This window comes from Anastrepha ludens, chromosome X, assembly GCF_028408465.1.
Source record: "Anastrepha ludens isolate Willacy chromosome X, idAnaLude1.1, whole genome shotgun sequence".
Classification (NCBI taxonomy): domain Eukaryota; kingdom Metazoa; phylum Arthropoda; class Insecta; order Diptera; family Tephritidae; genus Anastrepha; species Anastrepha ludens.
The window spans coordinates 14,076,310-14,090,864 of record NC_071503.1 but is presented as its reverse complement, the minus strand read 5'-3'; the positions used below and the strand labels follow the sequence as shown (position 1 = coordinate 14,090,864).

The following is a 14,555-nucleotide window of genomic DNA, read 5'->3' as shown; positions in this document are numbered from 1 at the left end:
TCAACATCTGCCGCAGCGCGCACGCCAAAACCTGTGTCCGGATCTTGCTATTTATGTTACGCACAAGAGGAAAAACGCCGTAGAAAAAAAAAGAAAGCTGTGCGCCAAATGTAAGAAGCCAATGTGTCTTGAACATTCGGTCACATCAACAAATTGCTCTATTTGCCATGATTTTCCTTAGATATAAGATGCATTTTTATAATTTTTATAATAAAAGTCAATAATATAATATGTGAAATGAATATTTTTAATTTTTCAAATAAAAAAATAATATAAAAAATGTTTTTTTTTTTATTATTATGAGGATTTTTCCTATTGGGGTACAAACGTATCCCGGGTGTGTGTTTACGTATATAATGTGTTTGGAAGGCCGTAGCTCCTGAACCAATGGTCCGATCTGGTTCAAATTTTGAATTTGAACTCAAAACTAAATAATCTTCCTAGATCCGAAGCGGTATAGAGGTATAGCGGTTCAAAAGTTACCACACTTCAAAGTTGAAGTGGATACATTTGTACCCGGGTGTGTGTTCTAGGGTTAAATAAAGTGTTTAAAGCTCTTTATAATTTGTTTTTAATTAAATTCTCTCAACATTTTGGCATCCCTTGCGGGGAACCTTTCCCTGCACATTGGAAATAATAAAAAGTAAGGCTGCAGCGGTCCAGCAACGTTCTACACTTCGAAGAAACTTAACCTCAAATACGGAAGATCCGCCTGTTCGTCGCACAATCAGACATGGTGCTTGGAAAGGAAGAGTCTTTATCCAAGCTCATCTTAAACTTTGGTGCAAACACGCGTAAAATGGCAAAGTCCAAAAAAACAAAGGGCTATCTCGGAGGCAGGCGCAGTCTGCAGTATTGGTCGCGCTACCACGCTATTCGCGACGATCTTGGTGCGCTGGCGGTCACTGATGCTAATGCAGCAGCGGTGCGTGACGCGCTGTCCGATGAGCACTTTGCAGCTATTGAAGTAGCAACGATGGTATCGACGAGCTTTCAGATATCGGCAATGACAGTTTTAATCAATCTGCCACGTTTCGCTCAGTTACAGCAAGAGGACCATTCACAATTCTTCCAAAAATCGAGTTGCCGAAGTTCGATGGGTCTTTTGAAAAGTGGCTAAGCTTTAAGGACATGTTCACCACGTGCGTGATCAAAGATACGGCACTCTCCAACGTGCAACGAATGCACTATCTCAAAAGCAGCGTACAGGGTGAGCCGGAGGTTATGCTCCGGAGTTTTTCGGTTAGAGATGCTAATTTTATAATCGCGTGGGACCTACTCCAACAAAGGTATGACAACACACGACGACTTGTGAAGTCATACTTGCGAAACACTGTGAAGTTGGCGGCAATGCCCACAGAATCCGAAACGAGTCTGCGAAAACTGTTGGACACCGTGACTGAGTCAATGCGCGCGTTACAACAGCTTGGCCGTCCAACAGCTCAGTGGGATGATTGGCTAATTTTTCTAATCACCGAAAAGCTCGATTCTGCCACAGTTAAAGAATGGGAGATGAGTCTTGGTAGTCCAAGTGAGCTGCCTGCTTACAACGATTTAGTCTCGTTTCTAGAAAAACGCATTCTTGGATTGGAAGCCAAGAATAAATCGAAAGATTTTTCACAAAAATCACCACACAATCAAGCTGTGCGAAGTCATCAAACCACCTTTGGCCGATGCCCATGCTGTTCGGGTAAGCATACGCTCGTGTACTGCCCGGATTTCCGCAAGAAAACATCTTCAGCAAAATTAGATCTGGTTCATAAGGCAAAACTTTGCAAAAATTGTCTAAAACCAGGCCACACTCTTGACGAGTGCTCATCTACTTATACATGCCAAAGATGCATGCAAAAACATCATACACTGTTGCATGACAGTCTTTCTACGCAACCCAACAAGGTTGCTGGCCATCATACGCGTTCCGATTATTTAATACAAACACCAAACACAAATGATCTCACATCTGTTCTGCTTGCAACTGCGGTTATTGGAATACGCTCTCCCACAGGGCATGAACTCCAACTGCGGGCGCTTCTGGACAATGGATCACAGGCATCTTTCATCAGCGAGTTTGCAGTTCAACAACTATACCTTCGCAGAACCCGTCTTCAAGTACCCATCACCGGTATAAGCGGCTGTCGTGTAGGTGACTCTAATGGCGTAGTTCATTTCTCGCTTCATTCACTTACAGAACCCGAGTTCAACATCGATTGTTCGGCTCTGGTCCTGCCCCGCTTGGGACATCTCATGCCGTTAAAACGTGTCGATCCAAAACCATATTCGGAATTTCTCGATCTGCCATTAGCCGATCCAAACTTCTTCGAACCAGGGTCTATTGATGTCATCATCGGCACAGACCTCTACGGTCTCCTTTTGCGCAACGACATCAAACGCTCTGCCATCAACAAAGTTACCGCACAGAATACTCACTTAGGATGGGTAATCTACGGGCGTCTGCCCCACACATCTACACTACTCCTGGCCACCACGTTTTGCGCTACAGCCACTACTGAGCTCAACAATTTGGTTCAGCAACTGTGGAAGTTCAATGAATGTGAGGACGGGGAAGGCTCATCCTCAATGACGCAAGACGAAATTTACTGCGAGAAGCTATTTGAGCGTACAGTGTGTCGCGATCTTTCCGGGCGCTATCACGTTCAATATCCCTTTAAGGAGTCCTGTGACCTTGCTGCTCTATCTGATTCTAAATCAGATGCCCTTCGACTATTCGCATACCAACAAGCGCGCCTTCAAAACAATGCCACACTGAATGAAATGTATACAGCGTTTATGGCTGAGTACAGAAATCTTGGTCATATGGAGCCAGTCCCATCTGACGATTTTGCGCATCCAGTATGTTACATTCCCCATCATGGTGTGTACAAAAAAGATAGCACTACGACGAAGCTTCGCACTGTATTTAATGCTTCAAGGAAATACAAAGGTGGCGTTTCTCTAAACGACTGTCTTCATGTTGGACCCAAGCTGCAGAGCGACTTAAGCTCCATCATTTTAAAATGGCGAATGCATCGAGTTGCGTTCATAGCGGACATTGAAAAATGTTACCGCCAGATTTTAGTCAGCAGACCTGATGTTGATATGCAGCGAATTGTCTGGCGTGACGAGCAGGGCAAGCCAGCCATTTACCGGTTGCTCACTGTAACTTACGGCTTAAATTGCTCGCCCTATCTCACCATTAAGGTTCTGCACACGCTTGCTACGGATGAAGAACACGATTTTCCGGCAGCATCAAAAATATTAACGGAGTCGTTTTACATGGATGATTGCCTGCATGGTGCTGCAACCGTGGAAGACGCTCTGAATATTCAACGCCAGCTACAACAGCTTTTGGCGCATCGCGGATTCAACCTTCGGAAGTGGATGTCCAACTCTACTGAATTTATGCGCCATCTGTACACTGAAGACGAAAACCTTGGGCTGTCCCGGAACTTAAATCTTGATAGCGAAACAAACGCTCTAGGAATTTATTGGCTGTGCGACACTGACAGCATCGGTTACAAGACAAACGTAACACCTATCATTGGAGACATCACAAAGAGGCAGCAATTGTCCGATGTGGCCAAAATCTATGACCCGCCGGGTCTACTAGCACCTGTCGTAGTTAAAGGTAAAGCTATTTGTCAGCAGCTGTGGTTATCGGGTGTCGATTGGGACGATCCCATTCCTGATCCACTTCAACAAGAATGGCGACGCTTTAGAGACGAAATACTTCAAATCAGAGAACTCAAAGTGCCCAGGTAGGTTGGAGCTGAGCCCAGTGTATCCAGTTACCAACTGCATGTATTTTCTGATGCCTCTACTGTGGCATATGCTGCTGTCGCGTACCTTCGTGTGGAAACTTCAGGTAATGATGTAAAAATATCAATTCTAACCGCTAAGACTAAGGTGGCACCACTGAAGAAGATAACCATCCCGTGTCTGGAGCTAAATGCTGCTCTACTCGCAGCGAAAATAGCCGCTAAAGTGCTGTCAACACTGCAACTACTAGCGATTCGACTTTACTGTTGGTCGGACTCCAAAACCACGCTCAGCTGGATTCGATCAAATCCTGGTAAACACAAGCAATACATCAGCAATCGTGTAATTCAAATCCAAGAGTTAGCACCAATCAACGCTTGGAAGTATGTACCTACTACAACGAACCCAGCCGACATTGCATCCCGGGGTATTTTCCCGTCTCAGCTCACAGGGTTGTCGCTGTGGTGGCGGGGACCTCCATGGCTAAATCGTCACTCAAGCACCTGGCCTGAACAACACAACGGTTCGACAGATCCAGCCGAAGAATTAGTTCTCTCCATAGTGACGCGGCCTTGCAATCTGCATAAGGTATGTTCAGCAGACTCATTTCGCTAATGAGATCTCCTGTCTTCGCTCTAGCAAACCGATTTGCCAGAAAAGCAAGCTACTCAAATTGAACCCAGTTTTGGATGACGATGGTATTTTGCGTTTAAACGGGCGGTTGAAGAACGCAAACATGCCTTTCTATGAACAGTTTCCATGCTTGTTACCAAAACATGATCCTCTGTGCACGTTACTGATCAGTCAAGCGCATGACTATACGTTGCATGGCGGCGTTCAATCGACTCTCAACTTTATAAGAAGAAGATACTGGATTATTGACGCTCGTTCGTCAATCAGACGATTCATTCATCGTTGTATAAAATGTTTTCGTCACCGAGGTGTTCCCTCGACCCAAATCATGGGAAGTCTTCCCACGCATCGCTGCAACGCAGCAAAACCTTTCAGCCATTGTGGTCTCGATTACGGTGGACCGTACCAAATTCGCAGCACGAAAGGCAGAGGCCATCACAGTTACAAGGGCTATGTTGCCCTATTCGTATGCTTCAGCACCCGAGCAATTCATCCGGAGCTAGTTAGCGACTTGAGTACTGCAGCGTTTCTTGCCGCCCTTCGAAGATTCTTTGCACACCGTGGATACAGTTCGGACATATACAGCGACTGTGCTACAACGTTCGTAGGAGCCGATGCGGAACTAAAAGCAGATCTGGCCAGCTTTCGACAACAGCTTGAGGCAGCAGCACGGTATGTGCCAACTTGGGGAGTAACATGGCATTACATACCACCTGGATCTCCAAATTTCGGAGGCATCTGGGAGGCGGGTATAAAAAGCATGAAACATCATTTAAAGCGCATAATTGGCAGCGCGAAGCTCACCTTTGAAGAATTTTATACTCTTTTAAAGCAAGTGGAAGCAGTGCTTCACTCGAGGCCGATCTCGGCACTAAAAGAAGACGCAACGGACTTAGCTGCGTTGACCCCTGACCATTTTTTGGTGGGCGGTCCGTTATTCGCTACTCCCGAACCAAGTTTACTTGATGTTAATCCAAATCGACTCAAAAGGTGGAAACAGCTTCAACAAATGCAGCAACATTTCTGGGCCCGATGGAGTTGTGAGTACTTGCGAGAGCTACAAGTAAGACGCAAATGGCATCAAACTAGACCCAATCTATCACTCGGAGACTTGGTCTTAATACGCGACGAGCGCGCTCCTACCACTCAGTGGACGTTGGGTCGTATAATAGACGTGCATCCAGGAACTGACGACGTTGTCAGAGTGGCAACCATTCGTACGCCAACTTCCATTATCAAGCGAGCCATATCAAAGTTAGTACTGCTGCCTATGGAGAACAACTGATGTCCTTACGGTGGGCGGCTGGTCCCTTATTTCGTCGCAGGACCTGGACGAGGTGGGCGGAATGTTACGACTGAATGCAAAGTTGGTCATGCTAATAAAATGCTAATATGGCAACCCCGTTACTTTGACATTTCGCTTCTTCACATATTTTGCGCACTCTCTCTCTTTAACTTTTCGTGAACGGAGCAGCAGCACCTATTTTTGACAACGTTTGTAATATTTCTTAAATAAAGTGTTTAAAGCTCTTTATAATTTGATTTTAATTAAATTCTCTCAACATGTAAGAACAAAGACGGCGATCTGGTGACTGACGTACAGAGAGCAATCTTAAATTATGGAGGGAACACTTCTCGAACCTGTTACACAGTGACAGCTGCGCATGTCATAGAGAATGTCAAGATCCCGATACCCCTATCGTTGACGACGGAATTGTCGTTGCGTTACCCGACCATGACGAGGTGGGAATAACAATATCACGGCTAAAGAACAACAAAGCCGCGGGCGCCGACGGACTGCCGGCTGAGCTATTCAAACATGGCGGCGAGGAGCTGGTAAGGTGCATGCATCAGCTCCTATGAAAAATATGGTCGGATGAAAGCATGCCTGCCGATTGGAATTTAAGTGTGCTCTGCCCAATCCATAAGAAGGGCGATCCTGCAATTTGTGCGAATTACCGCGGGATTAGTCTTCTAAATATCTTTATAAGGTTCCAGCGAGCGTATTGTGTGAAAGGCTTAAGCCCACCATCAACCAACTGATTGGACCTTATCAGTGTGACTTCAGACCTGGAAAGTCTACGATCGACCAAATATTCAGAATACGCCAAATCTTGGAAAAGACCCATGAAAGGAGAATCGACACACACCATATTTTCGTCGACTTCAAAGCTGCATTCGACAGTACGGAAAGGAGTTACCTGTATGCCGCTATGTCTGAATTTGGTATCCCCGCAAAACTAATACGGCTATGTAAGATGACGTTGCTCAACACCAGCAGCGCCGTCAGAATTGGGAAGGACCTCTCCGAGCCGTTTGATACCAAACGAGGTTTCAGACAGGGGACTCGCTGTCGTGTGACTTCTTTAACCTGATGTTGGAGAGCATCGTACGATCCGCAGAACTTAATCGCTCAGGCACAATATTTTATAAGAGCGTACAATTGTTGGCGTATGCCGATGATATCGATATCATCGGCCTTAACAACCGCGCTGTTAGTTCTGCCTTCTCCAAACTGGATAAAGAGGCAAAGCGAATGGGTTTGGTGGTGAACGAGGACAAAACGAAGTACCTCCTGTCTTCAAACAAACAGTCGGCGCACTGGCGTATCGGCACCCACGTCACTGTAGACAGTTATAATTTCGAGGTTGTAAAAGACTTCGTTTATTTAGGAACCAGCATTAATGTCAGCCTTGAAATCCAACGTAGAATCTCTCTTGCCAACAAGTGCTACTTTGGACGAAGTAGGCAACTGAGCAGTAAGGTCCTCTCTCGACGAACAAAACTAACACTCTACAAGACTCTCATCATGCCCGTCCTAACGTATGGCGCAGAAGCTTGGAGGATGACAACATCCAATGAAGCGACGCTTGGAGTGTTCGAGAGAAAGATTCGCGTAAGATTTTTGGGCTTTTGCACGTTGGCAACGGCGAATATCGCAGGCGATGGAACGATGAGCTGTATGAGCTTTACGACGACATAGACATAGCGCAGCGAATAAAGATCCGGCGGCTTCGTTGACTGGGTCATGTCGTCCGAATGGATACAAACGCTCCGGCTTTGAAAGTATTCGATGAGGTAGCAGCTGGTGGTAGCAGAGGAAGAGGAAGGCTTCCTCGGCGTTGGAAAGATCAGGTGGAGAAGGACTTGGCTTCACTTGGTGTGTCCAATTGGCGCCGGTTAGCACGAGAAAGAAACGACTAGCGCGCTTTGTTAAGCTCGGCCAAAATCGCGTAACCGGTTATCGCTCCAATTAAGAAGAGAAGAAGAAGGTTTTTTCCTAGACTTGGCTTATTGTGAATTTCTGATCAATTCTGGATTTTCCAGGTCTAACGCAGCTCTGATAACGTATAATGAGTTGATTGATGGTGGGCTTCAGCCAGCGTTGGGTTTTGGTCCAATCGGACTAAAATTGGTAGTTATGTTTCTTAAAATTAAGTTTTGGTAGGCTGGTTGGTTTGTTGTGATTTTTGAGTATTTTTGGTAGGCAAAGCCACTAATCATTATTTTTTAATATAATTTTATTTCTAAGGAGTTTCTCCACGAAAATTTAAAGAAATGTATCATAATAAAAAAGAAAAATAAAAGAAAATGTCAAAGTAAGTCAGACTATCTCCTTCCAGTACATACTATACAATTTGTAAGAAGGAAATTTGACAAGCACATCGCCCAAACGACCAGTTCTGTAAAAATTCGTGGCGTTTACGTGTTCTTAATCAACCAGCAGCGAATGAAGGAGAGGTAATTTGGACAAGTAATTTGACAGTATATTTTTGTAAGAAATATCTCCTTTTTATTTCTACTTAGATTGAAAACTAAAACGCCGAGAACTGATGGATTAGCGTGCACTGAAAGCAGCACTCAAATTTCTTGCTTGTAAAATTTATATACATATGTACAAATAGTTTAACTTTTTTTAAGGTAATTTGTCCTTTACAGTGATTAAACTGATAAGCAGCCTTCAAAAATACAATTTCGAAGCGAGTGGCTGTTTGACTGGCTGGAAGAAAAAGGTGTATGTTCATTTTGCGTCGTGTGTTCTAAAAGTATTTTAAGTCGTTGCACACATCTAAAAAATTACGAGAAGAGTACTTTTCACACACAACGCTACGAGGCCAAGATGAATCAAATGAGCATTACAAAATATATTGATTTATAAAAAACCAAACTGCAACAGAACGTGCGGAATGTGGAGCTTGCTCTAGTGATGTTTTGTATTACACATAATCTGTCATTTCATTTAATGGATTGTCTCCCGGCCTTAATGGCGGAGTGCTGTTGTGACTCGTCCATAGCAAAGCTTCTCAAATGCTGTAGAACAAAGAAAGTCTGCTGTAGAAAAATTCAATCGGAAAGTTCACGATTATCATATTTGTATTCAAGTATAATCAAACTTTTCTATTGTACTGCATAATAAGTTAGGCAGCGGTATTGACGTTAATTTTAACGAAAAATAAAATCTTGAAGTTGCATAAAAAAATTTTGTTGGAATTAAAACGAAACCATTTATGGAAAGTAACTTGAGTACTGACGAAGTGTCGAAGTTAAGTGAAAGATTCTCCTCTTTTATATAATGTTATTACAGCAAATCAATTTAAGGTTTTTTTTCGGCAGAGAACATCTAAAATTTTTAGACTGAATAACCCCGTATTAAGTTCTTTCCAATGAAGATTTGATACTTGTTCTCTTTTTTTTTTTTATTTCTTCCATAAAATATTACACCTGTCGTTAGACAATAAGTAATTTGATTTACAAAAAGATGGAATGAGAGTGATATTGAAGGGCCAATGCCTCCAAGCTCATATAGAAGAAATATACATATTATTTAAAAACAAGTGGTTAACAAACAATGACATATACGATTATTTGACAATTGATTACATGGATTTTGCAAGATCTGTTGGTGTTTGACGGATAAGCCGACTTTGGGTAGATTTTTCTTTATTTCGTAGTCTTCTCATCATAGGATTTGTGTGCGTTAATAATCTATTTATGTGTCTTCTGCTAGCGCTTTGTATTGTTTCATCAATAGTATCGATATCAAGGTCGCGATGAATATCTGCGTTAGGTATGTACCAAGGTGCATTAGTTAAGGTCCTAAGTATTTTAGACTGGACTCGTTGAAGTATACTTAGATTACTTTTTGCAGCAGTGCCTCAAATCTCAATTCCATATTTCCAGATCGGAGCAATTATCCTTCGATAAATAAGTACTTTATTTTGCAATGATAGATTGGACTGAAGTCCAAGTAGCCAGTACAATTTCTTAAAACGATTTTTAACTTCATTTCGCTTTTTCTTTATATGCTCCTGCCAGTTTAAATTCGAGTCGATCGTAATACCCAGGTATTTCGCTTTGGTGTCAATATGCACGTCAGAATTACCAACGCTAACTGGTTCAATGGTTGTCCTTCGATGTTCCATTTTTTGAACCAGTTTAATGTCATATTTAATTCGTTTTGTAAATTTTGTTTTGCGACTTTTGTATCTTTATGAGATACTATGAGGACTGTTCCGGTAGATCAGCCGTGTATAATAGATACAATGTTGGTCCTAATACACTGCCTTGGGAAATGCCTGCGTTCATAGGTTGAATGTCTGAACATGCGTCGTTATATTTAACATAGAATTTTCTGTCTTGAATGTAACTCTTAAGCATAAGGTAAAAGTCATTAGGTAGTTGTGTTTTTAATTTATGGAGTAACCCAGGGTGCCACACTTTGTCAAAAGATTAAGCTACGTCGAGGTATATGGACATGCACACTCTTTTTTTATTCAGGTCATCATTAATTTTGTGAACTACTCTATGAATCTGTTGGATTGTTGAATAGTTTTTCCTAAATCCAAATTGGTGTTGGGGTATCAATTCATGCTTGTTATAATAGGATTTATCTGGTGAAATAATATTTTTTCGAAAATTTTTGATATTGTCGGTAGTAGGCTGATTGGTCGATATGATGTCGCTAGTGTATAGTTTTTGTTAGGTTTCGGGATCGCTATAATTTCAGTAATCTAAATACACCCACCAAACACAAATCCGTAAACTCAAAATGCAAACAATGAAATATACTTTACTAAAAATCAGGCATTAATATATATTATATATGTATATATATATGTATATATTTATATACATATATATATCCATATATATATAATATAGAAATAAACTGGAAATATTTGAATTTTTATTAATTTATTATCTTCTAAATTGTTTATTTATAAGATGTATGGCAGCACTTCTACTTGTTGAAATAACCAAAATAGGAGAATTCTTGGTCAATTTTACAAATTTCTAAATCAAATAACTTAAAAACTATAACCCCGCGCTAGGTGAGGTTTTGACTTTTAGAAAGTAGAATACCCCCTCTACCAGCCCCCTGCCCCCCCTCCCCTATCCACCTTTTTTTAAAATTCATGGGGCAGCATATGGAAATTTTCCCTTTAAACATTAAGCTATATTTTTACTTAAAGCTATTTAATTAATTTAAGAGATATTTATGGAATACACCCAGTTATACAACTGATTTTACGATAAATAATAGTAAATGTAGACTAATTTATTATGAGGTCTGTTGTAGACTTTCTCTTGAGTCTGGTGAAGGTTATGGGATTTGCAATTGTTTCTGGGACAAGGGGGTTTGAGTGCGATTGGAGTCGAGAGTTGGGTGATGTAGCATACTTTCTTATTTCTTCAATTATTGTAGATACTACGAGATCACGATGAATTTGTGCATTTGTGACATAATAAGGGGCGCTTGAGATCATTCTGAGGGGTTTCGACTGATATCTATGAAGTATTGCAGTGCCCCAGGGTTGGATGCCATATGTCCATAGCGATTTCAAGATAGCTGAGTAAACAGAGATTTTGCTTTCGAGAGAAACATGAGAATTTCGATGTAGTAACCAATATAGGTTTTCCATGCTATCAAGATGCATACCGAGATATTTTGTGACGTTGGTTTGGGGTAGGATTACATTATTGAGCTTAACTGGTGGGACAATTTTTCGATTTAGTGTGAAAGTGACAATTGCGGCAGTGTCATCCGCGAACGTAATATACGTTATAACGTTATAGAGTAAGCCATCATGCCAAACGAGGTCAAAGGCTTGAGATATATCGAGAAAAGCCACTGTGGAAAATTTTTTTTTGTTCAAATGCTTGTTAGGTGGTTTTGTGTTTTTTCCTGTAACCGTATTGGTGATTTGGGATTATATTTCGTTCTTCAATTATGGGTATTATTCTTTTGAAGAAAAGGAATTCCATTACTTTAGAGGCAATAGGCCATAGGCTGATGGGTCGATATTGTTTGACTTGTTCAGCGCTTTTTCCTGGTTTGAGGACCTTTTTTTGCTTGAGCTACTTGCCATTGAGGGGGAACAAAACCAGATAATATAATATAATACAATTAGCGAGTAAAAGTGAGTCCTTCTTCTAGGAGTGGTTTCAGTTCCTTTCCTTCTTTGAGGTCATATCCAGGCATCTTACTTTTTTTAATTTTTTTAACACTTCAATAACTTAATTTTTCGAGAATTTTTTTTATTGGTGGGTCCATTTGGTGAGTGTGTTCTAGGGTATCTCTTACTTTTTGAGCAGTGCTTGCCTCCTCGGGATCTGTTTTAGCCCATTTGTTAGTTTCAATTTTATTGGACTCAATTTTAGTTGTCTTGGTGTTCTAAGGGTGTCTGAATATATGAGTGGGCACGATTTAACAGCAGAAAATATTCCAGTTTGTCAATTTTTAGGAAATTCAACAGGGCATCGAAGTAGGAGTTGAGAGCGTGATTTCGGAATCTCCATCGACTTTACGGACTCCGCTTGCTGAAAATTTCGCGTTGAGGTCTGGTAATTCACAGACAGGAGAACACCACGAGCGAGCTTTAAAAAGGAAGCGCATGGAAGATGATGGTGATGCTCGGAAACAATTTTTAGAAATAGCGGAAAAGCAGGCAGATGCACTAAAGGCAATTTCTTTTGAGCTTGATGTGAAATGATTTCATTACATTTGTCCATTGGCGATTTTTTTTTTAAATAGATGCTAGCCCAGTCCAGTGTTGAAACCGCAAAAGTTGCGAAGCAACCAGCAGATTCTTTAAAGGTAGTTTATTTTCATTACATAAAAAGGGAATTATATTAATTGCTTTTGCTATTTTGTAATAGATCCTAGCCGAGAGCAGCTCTGCAAGTGTCCAGACAACAAAACTTATGGCTGAAGCAATAGCCGTATTGGGGGAGGGTTTTAAAGGATACCGCGGAAGCCTTCAATAACCTAACAAATTCAATCTATCGTATGTAGAATAGAATCTTTATGTGTTTTTTAAACTAGAAATGCACGTTAACTGAATTTGAAGACTATCACAATAGTTTAATCTGTATATAATTTTATTTTGTAAAAGGTTTTATCAATAAATATGAAAATGTTTTTGTTTTATATCCAAGTGTTCATATAAACGTGTATGCAGAACGATTATAAGTAAAAATAGTTGTAAATTTATCTAAAAAATATTAGCAATCAGTCAGTCTTGGATGCGTTTTGCTGTTGAGGATGATGCATGTTGGTTTTTAAAAATGCTGCTTGTTCTTGGCTCTGTGAATTCATTTTCGATCTGGCATATTCCTTCTCTTAACCCTAGAACACACACCCAGAAAATACCACGTAAACACACACCCGGGATACGTTTGTACCCGGGACCTTATTTTGCGGTTTTTTTAATGCTTATTCAACCGATTTCTATGATTTTTTTTTTTGAAATGTATTTTTTAATATATAACAAGTATTTTGTCTTCTATTTCATTAATATTCTTACTGGTTCCAGCGATATGGGCAAATAAAGTCAAGACATGCAACAGTGGATTTTTGTTTTTCTTGTTGTCCTGATAAATGCAAAACAAAATAATATAATTTATAATAATATACTTGTAGAGTAACAACGAATACACATTTTGGTTTTTATTTCATTGAAATATTCTACCTGGTTCAAAAGATATGTGCAAAAAGGTCGCGCAAGGTATGGGTACGTAGGTAGCAAATGCTGCCTGTTGATATTTTCATTATTGTTTTGGTGCTCAAAAGTGTAAGAAGTGAAAATATAAGTGAAAATAAATATAACTGAAACTATAAATAACTGGATACGAAATGACTTCAAGAAGAAACGAATATTTATCAAGTGCAGTATATAGAAGGTAAAAAATGTAAAATAAGCAACAATGTAAACATATACCAATTTTTTTTATTATGCAGGCTAACTGAGGAACAGCGAGAATCATATATACAATCTTTATTTGATGAAATTTGTGACGATGACGCTCCCTATGACTTTGACTCAGAAGATGAAGAAGAAATTCAATTCAATGACATTGAAATTGCTGATGACGATGCTGAAGTTTCGCAAAGTGCCGCAGAAGTTTTACCTGGTTATGCGGACTATGAGGATGATGAAGAAGACGATGAAGAAGAAGAAGTAGAAGAAAATAATGAATTACCTGCTAGTGGCGAAAAATTTGTTGCACGTGATGGTACTGAGTGGATGAAAGAACCAAGTGTAAGTCGTCAGGTACTCAGACAAAATATTATAAGAGAACGTTCTGGACCAGCTAGATGCACTGAAATGTTGTCAATAGAGCAAACATTCAAATGTTTCATGAACGTTGAAATGGCTGATATAATTATGCGCCACACAAATAAGTTGGCAAAAGAAACTTATAATGCTTACAACAATGCGCATCCAAACACAACTCCTAAGTCACGGACGCCTGTGTCAATAACAGAGCTGTATGCATTTTTTGACATACTTATTATGACTGGTGCGAACCATAGCAATAGAGAACATGTTCGAGATTTATGGAGCGTCAAAAACTATCCTTTATATCGCGCCACAATGGGAGTCAACCGTTTCTGTTCGATATTGCGGTTCCTAAGATTTGACGATAAAAACACTCGTGCAACACGCTTACTAACTGATAAAGCAGCACCGATCAGTGAGTTGTGGACGATGATGAACAATAATCTTGCTGCACATTACAAGCCCAGCTCATGCTTGACGATTGATGAACAATTATTTCCTTACCGTGGACGCACACGGTTTACGCAGTACATACCGTCAAAACCTGCTAAATATGGTGTCAAGGTTTGGTGGATTTGCGATGCCACAAATGCATATCCACTG

The 14,555-nt window shown here is 40.6% G+C and overlaps 2 protein-coding genes across 2 annotated transcripts; both read left to right on the top strand.

Annotated features, from left to right (window-relative positions):
* The first annotated feature begins 1,131 nt into the window (after positions 1–1,131).
* Positions 1,132–4,449, top strand: LOC128869760 (uncharacterized). Its single transcript, XM_054112365.1, has 3 exons — positions 1,132–3,755; positions 4,050–4,344; positions 4,396–4,449. The coding sequence occupies exons 1-3, from the start codon at positions 1,132–1,134 to the stop codon at positions 4,447–4,449; spliced, it is 2,973 nt and encodes a 990-aa protein (XP_053968340.1).
* Positions 4,450–4,717: 268 nt separating this feature from the next.
* On the top strand, positions 4,718–5,674 carry LOC128869759 (uncharacterized). The gene has a single exon (XM_054112364.1). The coding sequence runs from the start codon at positions 4,718–4,720 to the stop codon at positions 5,672–5,674; it is 957 nt and encodes a 318-aa protein (XP_053968339.1).
* Positions 5,675–14,555: the final 8,881 nt, after the last annotated feature.

Coding starts and splice junctions, on each gene's coding strand:
- LOC128869759 (XM_054112364.1), top strand. CDS start 4,718: ATGGGAAGTCTTCCCACGCATCGCTGCAACGCAGCAAAACCTTTCAGC.
- LOC128869760 (XM_054112365.1), top strand. CDS start 1,132: ATGTTCACCACGTGCGTGATCAAAGATACGGCACTCTCCAACGTGCAA. Junction 3,756..4,049: donor AGAGAACTCAAAGTGCCCAG/GTAGGTTGGAGC, acceptor AACCACGCTCAG/CTGGATTCGATCAAATCCTG. Junction 4,345..4,395: donor GGCCTTGCAATCTGCATAAG/GTATGTTCAGCA, acceptor TCTTCGCTCTAG/CAAACCGATTTGCCAGAAAA.